Source organism: Halichoerus grypus, chromosome 3 (assembly GCF_964656455.1).
Source record: "Halichoerus grypus chromosome 3, mHalGry1.hap1.1, whole genome shotgun sequence".
In the NCBI taxonomy this organism is placed as follows: Eukaryota; Metazoa; Chordata; class Mammalia; order Carnivora; family Phocidae; genus Halichoerus; species Halichoerus grypus.
The window spans coordinates 59,954,939-59,974,393 of NC_135714.1; the positions used below are offsets into that span (position 1 = coordinate 59,954,939).

Genomic DNA, 19,455 nt, shown 5'->3' on the forward strand with positions numbered 1-19,455 from the left:
TTCCGCAAGCAGGGAGCCCAACTCGGGACTTGATCCCAGGATCTGGGATCAGGACCTGAGCCAAAGGCAGATGCTTAACCAGTTGAGCCACCGAGGTGCCCCAAATAGCTTCCTTTTAAAGACAAGGACATGACCTGGAAGGTACTAACAACTCATTGGCCAGAATATAGTCACTGTCTATGCCTAGATGCAAGGATGACTTGGAAAGTAGTCTAGGTAGATAGTCATGTGCCCAGCTAAAACGCCGGGGGTCCTAATAACTGAAAGGAGAAAATGGAAAATGAGGGACAATTACATTGCTTTGAGTTGGTTTTTCAAGTAAGGAATAAATGGCATTGATGGTCTTTGAGATCTATAATTTCTGAATATAAGTTAAGCATTCTTGTGCTACAGAATTTTTGCTTGGTAACTATCAACTGAAAAATATAGACGGTGTTTGGCCTAAAACATGGCTAAATCTTTGTAAGGTTTGGAACGTATATAATATGTTTTACTTTCATTTGGTTTCAGTTGTCTATAAAGAGTAGCAATGTAGCACTTCATTATAGAGAGATCACTTATTTGGAAACTTCAACAATCTGAAATTTTTTTTTTTAATTTTTTTATTGTTATGTTAATCCCCATACATTACATCATTAGTTTTAGATATAGTGTTCCATGATTCATTGTTTGTGCATAACACCCAGTGCTCCATGCAGAACGTGCCCTCCCCAGTACCCATCACCAGGCTAACCCATCCTCCCACCCCCCTCCGCTCTAGAACCCTCAGTTTGTTTTTCAGAGTCCATCGTCTCTCATGGTTCTTCTCCCCCTCCGTACAATCTGAAATTTTAACAGGAGGTAGTAGGCTTTCCTATAGCAAAAGTAGAAGCTGCAAGGTTCATGTACTCAATCTTGATTTCAAGCCTGAGTGGTGTTTTGTTATAGAAAAATTATATTAGTATCTAGCTTAATTATCAAATTCTCGCTCAGTAACAAATTAAAATCTGCAAAATTTGAATGGTCTGTTAAAAACATACATGATAGAAGTGACCACCAAAAGCCTGATAGGATAGAAGAAGAATACAAAAAAGTCATAAGAAACTTGGTAATAATAGAGTGTGTTAATAATTATTGATCATTTATAGGTACCAGGTACTAGGCAAAGCCTTTTATAGTCATTACTTCATTTAACACCTAAGACATCCCCATATGTGATATTGGAGAGGACTTAAGTTTAAATGCTAAGAAAGCTTATAATTATGTTCAATTACAAGACAGAGAAGCTTGTAATTAATTTTGGGTTACTATCAGAAATAACTAAAATGAAAAGACCATTTCAGTGCCTGACAGAGGTATCTGAAATAGTTCAATCTAATGGTTCTAGATAAATAAGTTGTTCCTATAATTGCTTTGATTCTCATTGGCTTGCAGTATGGTTGACTGCTTTGAGTTTATCTTAAGTTGCAAAAAAGTTAGTTCTGATTAAAATCCCCAATTTGGAAGAATATGTACTTGGCATTAAAACCCAGGTTTAATAGATAAAAAGCATGTTTATATTCTTAAAAATAGTCTTTTTTTTTTTTTTTTTAAAGATTTTATTTATTTATTTGAGACAGAGAGAGAGAGAGCACATGAGATGGGGGAGGGTCAGAGGGAGAAGCAGGCTCCCTGCCGAGCAGGGAGCCCGATGCGGGACTCGATCCAGGGACTCCAGGATCATGACCTGAGCCGAAGGCAGTCGCTTAACCAACTGAGCCACCCAGGCGCCCTTAAAAATAGTCTTGATAGGTGTTTACCCAAACTCAAGAATGGATTTTATTTCTGTAAGTATAAATAGTACACTTCGAAATGGTAATTAATTTTAATATATATATTTTAAGATTTTATTTAACGAGAGAGATAGCATGAGCAGGGGGGAGAGGCAGAGGGAGAGGGAGAAGCAGAGTCCCTGCTGAGCAGAGAGCCCCATGTAGGGCTCCATCCCAGGACCCTGAGATCATGACCTGAGCCAAAGGCAGACGATTAACTGACTGAACCACCCAGGCGCCCCAATTCTAATATTTTTAAGTTACATTTTGCAACTACCTAAAAATAGTGATTTGCTCATTAATCAGAGCTTATTGAAACAGATACTTTGAACTCATTAGAAAAGAAATACATTTTTAACTAACACTGTAATCTTACATATTCTTATTTTTTCTCCACATTATTTTAGATCAGTTATCATTCCCAGAAATGGTAAATTACTGTAAAAGGGGAAGTTTTCGTATTTTAGAAAGTCTCTTTTGGTGTATTGTTTTGTTTGTTTTTTTTTTTTAAGATTTTATTTATTTATTTGAGAGAGAGAATGAGAGACAGAGAGCATGAAAGGGAGGAGGGTCAGAGGGAGAAGCAGACTCTCCGCTGAGCCGGGACCCCGATGTGGGACTCGATCCCGGGACCCCAGGATCATGACCTGAGCCGAAGGCAGTTGCCTAACCAACTGAGCCACCCAGGCGTCCCTGGTGTATTGTTTTAATAGAACAAGTATATATGTTTGTGTGTGATATAAAAATTATTTTTTTTGGTTCATAGATATATAAAATTAAAAAACTCAAATTAGACCAATTTTGTTCTTGTGAATATGAAATGCTATTTTATACATTAAAATATGTGCAGTTATAAAGAAGTAGTTTTCTGGGCCTGAAATTCCTTCCCCGTTTTCTTTTCTTTTTTTTTTTTTTAAAGATTTTATTTATTTATTTGACAGAGAGAGACACAGCGAGAGAGGGAACACAAGCAGGGGGAGTGGGAGAGGGAGAAGCAGGCTTCCCGGTGAGCAAGGAGCCCGATGTGGGGCTCGATCCCAGGGCCCTGGGATCATGACCTGAGCCGAAGGCAGACGCTTAACAACTGAGCCGCCCAGGAGCCCCCTTCCCCATATTTTCTTTCTTTTTTTTTTTAATAGTTCATTTTTGCCTTTTTTTTTTTTTTTAAGATTTTATTTATTTATTTGACAGAGAGAGACACAGTGAGAGAGGGAACACAAGCAGGGGGAGTGGGAGAGGGAGAAGCAGGCTCCCCACTGAGCAGGGAGCCCGATGCGGGGCTCGATCCCAGGACCCTGGGATCATGACCTGAGCCGAAGGCAGACGCCCAATGACTGAGCCACCCAGGCTCCCCCCCATATTTTCTGATGAACTACTACTTATCCTTTAATTCTTGACTCAAGCATGGCATCCTTAATATACCTTTTTTTTTTTTTTTTTTTTTTGGTTAAGATTTTATTTATTTGTCAGAGGAGAGAGAGAGCACAAGCAGGGGGAGCTGCAGGCAGAGGGAGAGGGAGAAGCAGACTCCCCACTGAGCAGGGACCCCAATGCGGGGCTCAATCCCAGGACCCCAGGATTATGACCTGAGCTGAAGGCAGATGCTTAACCGACTGAGCCACCCAGGCGCCCCCTTAATAAACCATTCTTAAGCAGTATCTGTCTTAATCTGTTTGGGCTGCTATAACAAAAATATTAGTCTGGGTGGCTTAAACAAGCAACATTTATTTCTCAGAGTTCTGGAGTCTGGGAAGTCCAAGAACAAGGCATTGGTAGACTCTGTGCTGAGAGGCCGGCCTGCCTTCTGGTTCACACGCAGACATCTTACTGTGCCCTCACTTGGCAGAAGGGGGCACAGGAGCTCTCTGGGGTCTCTTGTATAAGGGCATTAATCCCATTCATGAGGGCTCCCCCCTCACAGCCTACTCACTTTCCCAAAGCCCTATCTCCTAATACCATCACATTAGGGGTTAGGATTTCTAAGTTTGCATTTTGGCGGAACATAAACATTCACTCTCTAGCAGTTTCACTTTTAGGTAGAATTGACTACATTTTCTTTTGTGCCCCAGCTTTATACAGCACATACTTATATATCTTTAGCTTGTTATTATACTTTATTTAGGGGACTGTCTTCCTGGGCAAGCTTGTTGTGGCCAGAGACCATATCTTATTTTGGTTGGTGCAACAACAAATACATGTGTACTTAATGTGTGTGTATTGACTGATTGATGACTGTGCATTCTAGTTTAAAAAATTTGGACTTTATAAGCAACAGAGAACCAATTGATATTTTTTATTATGCTAGCTTATTTTTATCAATTAAGAGCTGGTTTCATAGTATTTTGATCAGAGTGAAGATAGCATCTTTAAAAGATGAGTTCAGTCAGTTATGAAAATATCCTAGAAATTCCAATAAAACATAAACCATTTCATTTTACTCCATTTTTCTTTTTTGTCTATAAAGGTGATACCTGTTTTATTCAAATGTAAACATGAGAAATAATGTAAAAAAAATGAACATTTCCGGCAATCTACGAAGAAACAATATGATACAGTCTTAATTTTTTCTATATATATTCACATTGTTTATTAATGGTATTATTTTAAACCAGAATGAACTAATGCTAAACATACTGCTTATAGGTTTTTTTTTTTCCCACTTAAAGTATCTTGGACATCTTTTCATATACGTAAAAATGGATCTGCTTCACTCATTTGATCACCCACATAGTCTGTGTGTACTATATGTTAATTAACTGTTCTCTGATTGATGGATGAACCTTTGTATCCCCCCCACCCCACACTTTTTTTTTTCCAGTAACTTGCAGGAATTTATTGCTCGCAGTTCTGGAGGCTGGAAGTCTGAGATCGGGGTGCCAGGCCTCAGACTTCTTATTATACTCCTCTGTGGCGGACGCTGGATTTCCTTTTTAGCTATTAAAAGTACTGCTGCAAAGAACATCCTAGTATAAAATATTGTGTAATTGTGGGGGTGTTTTTAAAGGCTAAATTCCTAGAAGTAGGAATGCCTGGCTAAAAAAAGGGTATGAACATTTTAAGTTGTAATAGTTTTTGCCAAATTGCCGCTTTTTTAGGTTACTTTCCCTATAATAGAATATAAGCAAGTTAATCTATATCCTTACCTATCGTGGATAGTTGTTCTATTTTTTTTTTTAATATTTTATTTATTTAGAGAGCATGCAAGCAGGGGGGTGGGCAGAGGAAGAGAGAGAATCTCAAGCAGACTCCACACTGAATGTGGGGCTTGATTTCAGGACCTGAGATCACAACCTGAGCCGAAATCAAGAGTCAGCACTTTTTTTTTTTTATGATTTTATTTATTTATTTGACAGAGAGACAATGAGAGAGGGAATACAAGCAGGGGGAGTGGGAGAGGGAGAAGCAGGCTTCCCGCGGAGCAGGGAGCCCAATGCGGGGCCTGATCCCAGGAACCCGGGATCATGACCTGAGCCGAAGGCACATGCTTAATGACTGAGCCACCCAGGTGCCCCAAGAGTCAGCACTTAACCAGCTGAGCCACCTAAATGACCCGGTTGTTCTGTTTAAAAAATCATTTTTGGGGGGTTCCTGGCTAGCTCAGTCCTTAGAGCATGTGAGTCTTCATCTCAGGGTTGTGAGTTTAAGCTCCACAGTGGGTGTAAAGATTGCTTCAAAATCAAATCTTAAAAATAAAAATCATTTTATTAAAGTATATAGAAAAGTATGCATGTCAAATAACCTCACAACCTGAACACACCCCTAACCAGCACCCAGATCAAGGAACAGAACATTACCAGAACCCAAAGTCACCTTTGTGCTCCTGTTCAGTCACTGCCTGTCTCCATGAGTAACTGCTCTTCTGACTTCTAAAAGCACAGTTTAGGGGCACCCGGGTGGCTCAGTCGTTAAGTGTCTGCCTTCGGCTCAGGTCATGATCCCAGGGTCCTGTGATCAAGCCCTGCGTCGGGCTCCCTGTTCAGCGGGAAGCCTGCTTCTCCCTCTCCCTCTCCCCCTGCTTGTGTTCCCTCTCTCGCTGTGTCTCTCTCTGTCAAATAAATAAAATCTTTTAAAAAATAAAATAAAATAAATAGAAGCACAGATTAGTTTTGCCTGTTTTTTTTTTATTTTATAAAAATGAAATCATATAGTATTTGTATTTGGTACTATTATTTTAATTTTAATCTTAGTGAGTCTTATAGGTAAAAATAACCTATTTTAACTTGTATTTATCTTAATAACAACTGAAGTTAGCTTTGTGTATATCTCGAAGCTTTTTAAAAAAATTAACAAGGCTCAAATATTAGCATATTTAAAGCACAGAAAGTTCACTGAAAATAAAAACAAAGCAAACCGCCAAACTCTAGGATTACGATCATCTTGCGGCAATATTCCTAAAGCTAAGTTTCTCCATCAGCATCAAGTAGATTTCAAGTGTCCACATTCAACAAATAATTGAAGAGTTTCTAGACATGGAAGATCATATTTTGACACAAATCTTTATATATGTTAACCAGAGATGAGACTGAGGCTAAAGTTCAAGCCCTGCATGGTACTGGGACTCAGTACTCCGTGGGAGATGTTTGGAATCTCTTATGTAGAACTAGTGCTTGGGTTTGGGGCTAGGAAAAAGCAGAAAATGCCTATAAATGATTTCCTATTCATACTAGCAGTTATAAACTACCTAGAAAAAATTAACGAAAGTTGTACAAGACCCAAGCAAAGGAAACTACAGTCATACTTAGGAAAACTATTTTTGGCCTAAGAAATTCCTTAAGATGAGAGCAACAGGCCTCATGTTTTCAAGAGATAATTATGTAGTTTTTCTAATGTAGAAAAAAACCCAGTTGTTTAACAAAGAGAAAGTTGTACTGTTAGCATTTTGGAAAGTCAGTGTAATTATTATGAAAGTAAATGCAACTTAAGGTAGAATAATTTCTAAATGTGAGCAGTTAGAATGAATAAAATCAAAAAGTAAGGCTAGGCTTGGTTATACTGTATCTGCAGTATGAAGAAATGCAAATCAGCATAGTAAAGACTTAGAAATCCTGCAGTGCAGAAACCTATTTAATTTTGTATAACCTTGTGTTTCCTGCTGCTTCTGTGATCATTAGAAATCTATTAATATCTTCTGGGACGCTAGAAGTCTGCAGAACATAATTTGGAACACACTATATGTATTTAAACACCACTAATTCAGATACGTAGGGTGCAAAAGTGTGACTGATATGCCAAAGTATTATTTTTAGACTCTTAGTAAGAACTGTCATTAAAGAGTAATAACTTAAAATAATAACTGTTAGAACTTAAAAGGACCCGAGTATCATGGTTTTAAAAACTGTTCTTTATCAGATGTTTTCAAATATTTTCATCCAGGGCGCCTGGGTGGCTCAGTCAGTTAAGCGTCTGCCTTTGGCTCGGGTCATGTTCTCAGGGTCCTGGGATTGAGCCCCGAATCGGGCTCCCTGCTCAGCAGGGAGTCTGCTTCTCCCTCTCCCTCTACCCCTCCCCCCGTTCATGTGCGCGGTCTCTCTCTCGCACGCGCTTTCACTCTCTCTCAAATAAAATCTTTAAGAAAGCCAAATATTTTCATCCAGTCTGTGGTTTACCTTTTCATTCTTTTTTTTTTTAAATTTTAAGACATGCAGTTAATTCTTTTATCTGTTACAATTTTTTTTAATCTTTAATTTTTTTTTGAGAGAGAGCGGGGGGGCACGGGGTGTGGAGGTGGGAGGGCAGAGAGAATCTTTTTTTTTTAAAGATTTTATTTATTTATTTATTTATTTATTTATTTATTTGAGAGAGAAAGAGCGCACAAGCAGGGGGAGCAGCAGAGGGAGAGGGAGAAGCAGGCTCCCTGCTGAGCAGGGAGCCAGATGCGGAACTCAATCCCAGGACCCCAAGATCACGACCCAAGCCGAAGGCAAACGCTTAACTGACTGAGCCACCCCGGTGTCCCAAGAGAAACTCTTAAGCAGGCTCCATGGTCAGCATGGAGCCTGACACAGGGCTCCATCTCATGACCTGAGATCATGACCTGAGCCGAAATCAAGAGTTGGAGGTTTAATCAACTGAGCCACCCAGGTGCCCCTCCAGATTTTTTTTAAATGCAATTTTACATACATAGTTTGGTACTTTTGCTTCAGTGGGCTCATAATTTATATCAAGTTTTACAACTTGCTTTTCTTTTTTTCCCACTGTTTATTATCATGGTATTTACACATCAGTACAGTTAATTGTTTTGAATAGTTACATAGTATTCTATCAAAGAATGAATGATAATTTAGTTTTTTTTTTTTAAGATTTTATTTATTTGAGAGAGAGAGAGAGAGAGACACAGCATGAGAGAGGAGAGGGTCAGAGGGAGAAGCAGGCTCCCTGCTGAGCCAGGAGCCCGATGTGGGACTCGATCCCAGGACTCTGGGATCATGACCTGAGCTGAAGGCAGATGCTTAACCAACTGAGCCACCCAGGGGCCTTAGTTTTTCTTTTGACGCACAGTTGTTTCCAGTTTTTTTCTATTGTAAACACCCAAAGGTTTATTTTAAAATTCAGCTTGAACTTTAATTCCTGCAAATTCATTAAAAGCTTTTATAATAGAAGCATTTCATTTTTCTAGATCTTGAGGCACACTTAAAACTCAAAATTTTGATATATCAGTTCTTTTCTTGTTCACATACTTAGTAGAAACATTAGGGTGAAGTTTAAATGTAAACATGTACTTAAAAATTTTTTTATTATTTTTTAATTTTTTTTTCCAAGATCTTATTTATTTACTTGACAGAGAGAGAGCGAGCACAAGCAGGGGGAGCAGCAGGCCGAGGAAAAGAGAGGAACAGGCTCCTTGTGAGCAGGGAGCCCGATATGGGGCTCGATCCCAGGACTCTGGGAACATGACCTGAGCCGAAGGCAGACCCTTAACTGACTGAGCCACCCAGGCGTCCCTAAAAATTTTTTTTTAATAACTTCCCATCTTCTACCATAACCCTGCTTCCCTCTTGGCTCAAACAGTTGTAAATGGCATGTTTCGAAAGCTCTGATTCTACTAATGATTTCTCCTAATTCCTCAATTTATATGACTTATTTAACTTCTCTTCCACCACTTTTCTTTTTCAGGAGTCTGTGAAAAATCTGTTTCTCTGAAATAAGATTATAAAACCACCTAAATAGTTATTTAGATTTGTGAGAGACTATTTCCATGACATCCCATTTGTTGATTTTTTTTTTTTTTCAAAATTAGATGGTATAAATTTAGGGGGGAACTTTATGTTTCTTTTTTGGTTTTTTGGATTCTGTTAATGCTATTTCATTTTTCCATGACAGATTCAAAAGCTTTGTGACAGAGTGGCTTCATCTACTTTACTAGATGATCGAAGAAATGCTGTGCGTGCTCTCAAATCATTATCTAAGGTCAGTAACGCTTTATCACTTACTAAGTTTATTAAGTTGGACATTAGTTACTTTATTTTTTTTAAAGAGTTTATTTATTTATTTGACAGAGAGAGAGATAGTGAGAGAGGGAACACAAGCAGGGGGAGTGGGAGAGGGAGAAGCAGGCCTCCCGCGGAGCAGGGAGCCCGATGTGGGACTCGATCCCAGGACCCTGGGATCATGACCTGAGCTGAAGGCAGATGCTTAACCACTGAGCCACCCAGGCACCCCCGGACATTAGTTACTTTAACAACATTTTTCTTTCATGCAGAAATACCGCTTGGAGGTGGGTATACAAGCTATGGAACATCTTATCCATGTATTACAAACAGATCGGTAAGTCTCTTTTTAATGATTTTTCTCCCTAATTTTTCTTGCAATTTTAATTAATTTGTTTTAGAATTACTATTCTAGAAATGATTAACTTATTAAGGTTATTAAGTTTTTATTGTCAGTTGTCGTTTCAATAAATATTGGACACAAGGAGCAAACCACTGTGCTAAGCATTGAGACAGACATAATCTCAGGGGTTGAAATCTTTCCATTATATAAAATGAAATGAAGTGACTTCTCATTAAAAGCTGAAGATTTGGGGTTTGAATTGGGCAATTGGATGTTCTGATACTCACTTAGATGTACTCAAATATACTATTCTATAATACAGTATACATATTATTGTATATCAGTTATCCAGACTTGCTTTTTTGGAGAAATAAACTGGACTAATAGAGTGAAGTGTTAAATCTGAGCATGTCCTAAGAGAAAGGTCACTCAGCCTATTTTTATCTCTTTCAATTTCTCTTTAAGAGATTTTATCTGCATTTTTTTTTTTTAAGATGTATTTATTTTACAGAGAGAGTGAGTGCACATGCAGGAGGGAGGGGCAGAGGAAGAAGGAGAGAGATTTTTTTTTTTTTTAAGATTTTATTTATTTATTTGTCAGAGAGCGAGAAAGAGCACAAGCAGGGTTAGTGGCAGGCAGAAGGAGAGGGAGAAGCAGGCTCCCCACTGAGCAGGGAGCCCGATGTGGGACTTGATCCCAGGACCCTGGGATCATGACCTGAGCTGAAGGCAGTTGCTTAACCGACTGAGCCACCCAGGAGCCCGAAGGAGAGAGATTCTTAAGCAGACTCCATGCTCAGCCCAGAGCCTGATGCAGGGCTCTATCTCACGATCCCGAGATCGCCACCTCAGCCAAAACTAAGAGTCAAGCACTTAACCGACTGGGCCATACAGACACCCTGCATCTTTGGTTTTAATTAACAGCTGTGCATGGATAGCTTTCAAAAATCTTACCTCTAATTAAATATATATTATAACCTTTAACTGCTCAGTGGACATTTTTACCATATCAAGATATCTCACAGATATCTCAAATTCAGAATGTTCAAGAGTTCATTTATCTCTTGTTTTCCTGCTCCTAACTGCCTCCTCCCACCATCTCCTTCAACTGCCTTTTGACCCAAGTCCAACCTAGTTGGTATTGCCTTTCCATTCAGGCAAGAAACTATAGGATTCGTGCTGAACTTAGCCCTCTCCTTAACCCATTACACTCATCTAGACCAAAACCCAGCTGGAATCCATGAATTTCTCCCGATTTCCTTTTTTAATCTTTAGTTCTGGCTTAGTATCAATCACTGAAACCATTTTCAGAGCCACTATATTAGTTATCTTTATTATTATTATTGCTTTTGCTATATAACAAATTACCTCAAAACTTGGTGGCTCAAAATAATCAATATTTATTATCTCACACTTTTTGTGGATCAGAAATTCAGCAGTGACTTAGCTAGGTGGTTCTGGTTCAGGGTCTCTTAGGAAGTTGCAGTCAAGATTTCAGCCAGGACTGCAGTCATCTGAAGGCTCGGTTGGGAAGATCTGATTCCAAGATGGCTCACTTACTTTGCTGATGGCAGGAGGCTTCATTACCTCACCATGTTGCTCTCTTTATAAGGCTGCTTGAGCGTCCTTATGATATGGTAACTGGCTTCTCCCAGAACAGGCAATCCTAGAGACAGAGCAAAGAGAAAGCCACAAGGCCTTTTAGGACTTAGTCTCACAAGTCACATACCATCAATTCTACCACATTCTGTTTGTTAAAAGCAAGTTAATAAATACAGCCTACGCCTAAGAGGAGGAGAATTAGATTCCATCCCTTAAAGGATCTGTATCAAAGAGTTTTTGAACATAGTTTAAAACCACCACTACCTCCAAACTGTATTCTTTGTCTCCATTCAGTCTATGCATTATAAGTCTGATGTATAAACCTTTTTTTACTTAATGCATTTCAGCAGCTCAGTGCAATGTGAAGTCTAAGTTTGTTTTTTTTTTTAAGATTTTGTTTATTTATTTGAGAGAGACAGAGAGAGCACAGCAGGGGGAGGGGCAGAGGGAGAGGGAGAAGCAGACTCCCAGCTGAGCAGGGAGCCCAACTCGGGGCTTGATCCCAAGACCCTGGGATCAGACCCTGGGGATCATGACCTGAGCCCAAGACAGACGCCCAACCAAATGAGCCATCCAGGCACCCCTGAAGTCTAAGTTCTTAAACAAAGCAAAGCATATAAGCTTTTTAAAGGTCTTGGTATTGCCTGTCTAACCTCAGAGCCTCTTTTTCAGTTATATTTCAGCAATGCCCAACTGCTTGTTCATACCAGTTAGGACCTTTCCTCTTCTCAGACAGTACAACCCACATTGACTACCTTTTCAAAGCCAACTAATTCTAATGCATTTGAATAAATGCATTGGATATGTTAGGATTATCTGTTTTATTGACATCATAGTGAGTAACTGTGGTAGGCAAAATAATAGCCCCCCAAGGATGTTCACATCCTTATTACCACAACCTATGAATGTTACCTTAGAGGGCAAAAGGGACTTCGCAGATGTGATTAAGGACTTTGAGATGGAGAGATTATCCTGCGTTATCCCGGTGGGCCCAGTATAATCCCAAGGTTTCTTAAAAGTGGAACAGGAATGCAAAAGAGGTCAGAATGAGGTGATATGGAAATCTGCGCCTGTCATTGCTGGTTTCAAAGATGGAGGAAGGGGGTCTCTAGAGAACTGCAAAAGGCACAGAAACAGATTTTCCCCTAGAGCCTATAGAAAGGAAGGCAGCCCTGCTGAGACCTTGATTTTGGTGCAGGGAGACCCATTTCGGACTTCTGACTTCCAGAACTCTTAAGATAATATATTTGTATTGTTTAAGCCACTAAGTTTGTGGTAATTTGTTATAGCATCAATTGAAAACAAATACAGTAAACTAAAGTTAGTTATCTGCTTTAAATAATATTCCAGGTTAGAGAAAATGATCCTAGATCAAAAAAACTTCAGTGTGATGATTATACATACATATAATCTATAATTTTTCCTTTTTATTCTATGTACACCTTTTCTCACCGAGTCTTACAAAGTTAGTAATGAAATGACTAACATCTCAGTATGGAAAATAGAATGCTATCTGTTATGTAAAGTGATTGTCATTTTAAGTGCCCAGCTGAGAATGAATGTGTAGATATTAGATATTCTTTTTTTTTTGTTTTTTTTTAGATTTTACTTATTTATTTGAGAGAGGGAGAAGCAGGCTCCCTGCTGAGCAGAGACCCCCCCCAATGCGGGACTCAATCCCAGGGATTCCTGGGATCATGACCTGAGCTGAAGGCAGACGCTTAACTGACTGAGCTACCCAGGTGCCCCGGTAGATTTTGAAAGCATGATGGATGATGATGGCATTTAGAGTAGAAAGCAAGAGTGAGACACAGGACACAAAGATTCAGTGAATATGAAGAAGTGATTAGGAGTGATAAATGAAAGCTAAGATGATGGACAAAGTGGATCACAACCAGATGTAAATCTCAAATGAAACAGGCTTTAAAAATTATTATTTCTAAAAAATATTATTATTTATCATTTTGTTTTTGAGAAATTTTGAGGAACATCTTTTTTTTTTAAGATTTTATGTATTTGAGAGAGAGAGAGAGAGAGTGAGAAACAGCATGAGAGGGGAGAGGGTCAGAGGGAGAAGCAGGCTCCCCGCTGAGCCAGGAGCCCGATGTGGGACTCGATCCCAGCACTCTGGGATCATGACCCAAGCGGAAGGCAGTCGCTTAACCAACTGAGCCACCCAGGCGCCTGAGGAACATCTTTTAAGAGAATATTAAGGAACTGGGAATAGAAAGAAATTTCCTCAAAATGATAAAGAGAATCTATGAAAATCCCAGAACATCAGATGCAATGGTGAAAAACTGAATGCTTTCCACCTAAGATCAGGAACAAGATCACGATGTTCCCTCTAGCCACCTCTATCCACACTGAAATTGAAGTTCTAGCTAAAGCAATTGGGCAAGGAAAGGAAATAGAAGGCATACTGATTGGAAAGGAAGAAGTACACATAAGAAATTATGTAAGAAATTACACATATTCGGGGCGCCTGGGTGGCTCAGACAGTTAGGCATCTGCCTTTGGCTCAGGTCATGATCCCAGGGTCCTGGGATCGAGCCCCACATCAGGCTCCCTGCTTGGCGGGAAGCCTGCTTCTCCCTCTCCCACTCCCCCTGCTTGTATCCCTCTCTCGCTGTCTCTCTCTGTCAAATAAATAAATAAAATCTTTAAAAATAAATAAATAAATAAAAATAAAAATAAATAAAATCTTAAAAAAAAAATTACACATATTCACAGATGATATGATCGTATATATAGAAAATCCTTAGGAATCCACTAAAAAACTATCAGAACTAATAAATTCAGCAAAATTGAAGGATATAAGCTCAATATGAAAAATTATATTTCTATACACTAGCAATAAACAATCAGTAAATGGAATTAAGAGGACAATTCCACTTAAGTAACATAAAAAAGATTAAAATACTTTGACTAAATTTTACTAAAAAAGTACAAGAATTGTTCACTGGAAACCACAACACATTATTGATAGAAATTACCCGAGACGCAAATAAATGAAAAGACATTCTGTGTTCATGGACAGAAAGAAGGAATTATTATTAAGATAGTAATACACCCCAACTTGATTTATAGATTCAGACAATCACTATAAAAATCCTAGTTGCCATTTTTGCAGAAATTAACAAGCTGATCGTAATGCACAGGATCCAGAATAGATCCCAAACTACCTTGAAAAAGAACAAAGTTGAAGGGCTCATATTTCCTGATTTTAATACTTAACACAAAATGATAATAAACAAGACTTTGTGGCACTGGCATAAGGATAGACATAAAGCTCAACAAAATAAAAAAGCTAGAAATAAAACCTAACATTCATTTGAACTGATTTTTGGCAAGGATGAAAAGACCATTCAATGGAGAAAGAACAATTTCTTCAACAAATGGTCCTGAGACAACTAAGTATTCACTTCACACCATACACAAAAATTATCTCAAAAGGGATCAAAGAGGAGCGCCTGGGTGGCTTAGTCGGTAAGCGTCTGCCTTCAGCTCAGGTGATGATCGAGCCCCGCATCGGGCTGTCTGCTCAGCAGCGAGTCTGCTTCTCCCTCTGCCCTTTTCCCCCCTGCTTGTGTTCCCTCTCTCGCTGTGTCTCTTTCTGTCAAATAAATAAATAAAATCTTTAAAAAAAAAAAAAAGGGATCAAACACCTAAATGTAAGAGCTAAAGCTATAAAACCCTTAGAAGAAACATAGGCATAAATTGTCAAAACCTTGGCTTAGACAATGGTTACTTAAATATGACACTAAAAGCATAAGCAAGGAAAGACAAAACAAGATAAACTGGACTTTGTCAAAATTAAAAACTTTCATGCTTCAAAGGACCCTATCAAGGAAGTTAAAAGACAACCCATAGGATGGCAGAAAGTATATGCAAATCATATGTTTGATAAGGGACTTATATCTAGAATACATATATAATTCAACAACAAAAAGATAAGTAACCCAATTAGAAACCGGCAGATGGGGCGCCTGGGTGGCTCAGTTGGCTGAGCGTCTGCCTTTGGCTCGGGTCATGATCCTGGGGTCCTGGGATTGGGCTCCGCGTTGGGGAGCCTGCCTCTCCCTCTCCTCCCTGCTCGTGCTCTCTCTAGCTATCTCTCTGTCTCTCTCTTTCTCTCTCAAATAAATAAATAAAATCTTAAAAAAAAAACAAAACAGACAAAGGATTTGAATACAAATTTCAACAAAAAAAGTATACAAATGGTCAATAAACAGATGAAAAGATGCTCAAAATAATTAGCCACTAAGGAAACACTAATCAAAACCAAAATGAGACACCAAGCTGCACTCACTAGGATGGCTGTTAAGGAAAAGAAAAAGGGGACAATAACAAATATTGCTGAGGAGAAACTGGACCTTCAAACACTGCTGGTGGGAATATGAAATGGTGCAGCCTCTGTGGAACTTTGGCAATTCCTCAAAAAGTTAAACATGGAGTTACCACATGACCTGACAGTTGCATTCTTATGTATAAAACATGTTCACACAAAAACTAGTACGTGAAAATTCATAGCATCATTGTTCATAATAGCCAATACAATGAAAATAGCCCCAATGTCCATCAACTGACAAATGGGTAACAAAAGGAGGTATATCCCCTACAGTGGACTATTGAGCCATAAAAAGGGATGAAATACTAATATGTGTTACAACAGGGATGAACCTTGAAATATTGTTCTAAGTGAAAGAAGCTAGACACAAAAGCCACATATTACATGTTTCCATTTATATCAAATGTCCCAAATAGTCAAACCTATAGACACCAGGCGGCTCAGTGGCTGACTCTTGATTTCGGCTCAGGTCGTGATCTCAGAATTGTGAGATCAAGTCCCCCGAGTTGGGCTCGTGCTGGGCATAGAGCCTGCTTAAGATTCTCTTCCTTCTCTCTCTCCCTCCACCCGTCCCCCTCAAAAAAAAAAACCCCAAAAAATCTATAGACACAGAAAGTAGATTAATGGTTGCCAGGCACTGGGGGGGAGGAGGGTATAGGGAATGATGGCTAATGGATACGGGGATTTCTTTTGATGTGATGAAAATGTTCTGGGTTTTGGGGCACCTGACTGGCTCATTCCGTGGAGCATGCAGCTCTTGATCTCGGGGTTGTGAGTTCAAGCCCCGTGTTGGGTGTAGAGATTGCTTAAAAATAAAAGCTTTAGGGATGCCTGGGTGGCTCAGTCAGTTAAGTGTCTGCCTTTGGCTCAGGTCATGATCCCAGGATCCTGGGATGGAGCCCCTCATCGGGCTCCCTGCTCAGTGGGGAGCCTGCTTCTCCCTCTGCCTGCAGCTCTCCCTGCTTATGCTCTCTCTCTCTATCTCTCTGACAAATAAATAAATAAAATCTTTAAAAAATAATAAAAAAATAAAAGCTTTAAAAAAAAAAGCAAAAAGAAAATGTTCTGGATTTAGATAGTGCTGATGGTTGCACAACTCTGTGAATATACTAAATCCACTGAAATGTATACTTTAAAAGGGTGAACTTTATGGTATACAAATTATATCTCAATTTTTATTTATTTATTTTATTTTATTTTTTTAGATTTTATTTATTTATTTGACAGAGATAACAGCAAGAGAGGGAACACAAACAGGGGGAGTGGGAGAGGGAGAAGCAGGCTTCCCGTGGAGCAGGGAGCCCGATACAGGGCTCGATCCCAGGACCCTGGGATCATGACCTTAGCCGAAGGCAGATGCTTGATGACTGAGCCACCCAGGCGCCCCTGTATCTCAATTTTTAAAATTACTATCTAGGTGTCATGGTTTGGAAACAGTGAGAAATTAGACAACTTTCAGGCTCTAAGTGTAGGACTTAAGAAAATGAGCAGTCTCTCCTCAATATGACTATAAAAGAAGCAGACCCACGGATGGACAAATGGAGAGTTTCAAGCCATGTCAAGAAAGGAAGCTTTCTGATGCAGCCAAGGATGAAGGAGACTCAGTGGAAGAATTCTGGGAGTGTTAGTTGGAAAGCCAGGAGAAGAAGCATAAAACAGTAATGAAGAGGGGCGCCTGGCTGGCTCATCCCATAGAGCATGTGACTCTTGATCTCCAGGGTCATGAGTTCCCCAAGCTCAAGGTTGGGCATAGAGTTTACTTAAAACAACAACAACAAAGCAAACAAACAAAAAAACAGTAATGAAGATGAGACGTGGAAGGAGATGGCTGCAGAATACAGACCTTTCTTTGCACTCCATGAAGTTAAAAAAAGTAACTCCAAACACTTTGAAAACAGAAAGCAATAAATATCAGAGGCAAATGGAAAGGGAATTTAATTTAGCACAAGAAAGGGAATGAAACACAAGAGGGCTCATAGAAGCTTAGCTTTGTTGTCTAAGAGGCACAATAAAACACCAAGCAGCCCCTAACATGATACAATTATGATTTCACACATTCATTAGCTAATAGTACACCCTATTTCCAAGCATGGTGCTTGGCATACAGTAAATGTGCAGTAAATGTTTTTAAAAATCTATTTCTTAACCTTTATCTCAGGAATATCTAGGGATGCCTGGGTGGCTCAGTTGGTTAAGCGTCTGCCTTCAGCTCAGGTCATGATCCCAGGGTCCTGGGATCGAGTCATGCATTGGGCTCCCTGCTTGGCGGAGAGCCTGCTTCTCCCTCTGCCCCTACTCCCCGCTGTGCTCTCTCTCTCAAATAAATAAATCTTTAAAAAAAAAATTTTTCTATGAACAACTACAATCTCATACTCCCTGATTTTATAAATAGTAGTATTTTTACCATAAGTTTTTTGTTTTGTTTGTGTGTTTGTTTGTTTTTAGAAAATAAAGTATAGATCAGGGAAACAAATTCTAGTAGTCCAACCAGGGATAACACTGTTAAATATGTATCTCACAAAACATGTATATAAACATAAACACATACCCATAAAATTACCTGAGTTATACCAATTTTGCTGGTTTTATTTTTTTTTAAGATTTTATTTATTTGATAGAGACAGAGACAGTGAGAGAGGGAACACAAGCAGGGGGAGTGGGAGAGGGAGAAGCAGGCTTCCCGCTGAGCAGGGAGCCCGATGCGGGGCTCGATCCCAGGACCCTGGGATCATGACCCGAGCCGAAGGCAGACGCTTAACGACTGAGCCACCCAGGCGCCCCAATTTTGCTGGATTTAAAGTTGAATTTACTTCACAAATTTATTTACAAGTTGTTTTTAAAAAAAAAAAATGTATATATATATACACACACACACACATAGGAATGTATATGTATTTTTTTGCTAAATGGGGCCATTCTATACATTAATTTTTATATTTAATTTTTTCTGCTGGCATTATATCAAGGGTGTTTTAATTACCATGTCATTAAACATTCTTTAAAAATACTGTTTTTCATTGCTGCTATACTTTTTTTTAGTATTATACATTTAGGTTGCTTCTAATCTTCCACTATTACAAGTAACCTTTATACGTTCTTTAAGTTTGTACTCTGATATTTTCTTAGCGTAGATTTTAGATTGTTTTATACTGTCTTGCTAAATAACTGTCTAAAAATGGTCATAACAGTTTACACTTCAGCAGTGTGTAAGTGTAATAATTTCTTTTTTCCAGTTCGGATTCTGAAATAATAGGTTATGCTTTGGACACACTATACAATATAATATCTAATGATGAAGAAGAAGAAGTAGGTAAGTTTCTTTTATTATGTTTTCTTTTTTTTCTTTTGTTGTGTTTCTATACATAAAATAGCATATGCTATATATCGTGGAGTTGTGCCAATTTTGCTGGTTTTAAAGTTGAATTTATTTTATGAATTTATTTATAAGGGTTTTTTTCTTTTTTAACCAGTAAGGAAAGACTAAAGGCTTAGTCCCAGAAAAATATATTTAAAATGATTGCTTTGTATGTTATTTAGAGATGGAATTAGAGTCTTCTTTTTTATAAAATACTTTCTTTTTTTTTTTAAGAGTCGGATGCTTACAGAGCACCTAGGTGGCTCAGTCGGTTAAGCATTCAACTCTTGATCTCGGCTCAGGTCTTGATCTCAGGGTCATGAGTTCAAGCCCTGCATGAGGCTCCATGCTGGGCGTTGAGCCTACTTGGAAAAAAAAAAAAGACACTTAGTCGACTGAACCACTGAAGCACCCCTTTTTTATTTAAAAAAATACATATATATAAATATAATTTACTTATTTATTTATTTTATTTGAGCGAGAGAGCAACAGAGAGAGCATGAGCAGGCAGAGGGGCAGAGGGAGAAGGAGAAGCAGACTCCCTGCCAAGCTGGGAGCCCGATGCGGGACTCGATCCCAGGACTCTGGGA

General features: G+C 38.9%; 1 protein-coding gene across 3 annotated transcripts in view; it reads left to right on the forward strand.

The window, feature by feature from the left end:
• Positions 1 to 19,455, forward strand: part of USO1 (USO1 vesicle transport factor) — a 91,492-nt gene that overhangs the window by 15,574 nt on the left and 56,463 nt on the right. For all 3 annotated transcript variants that reach the window (XM_078068773.1, XM_078068774.1, XM_078068775.1), the window contains exons 2-4: positions 9,111 to 9,197; positions 9,490 to 9,554; positions 18,744 to 18,820. In XM_078068773.1, coding sequence (XP_077924899.1) covers positions 9,111 to 9,197; positions 9,490 to 9,554; positions 18,744 to 18,820 — 229 coding nt within the window. The remainder of the gene's footprint in view (positions 1 to 9,110; positions 9,198 to 9,489; positions 9,555 to 18,743; positions 18,821 to 19,455) is intronic.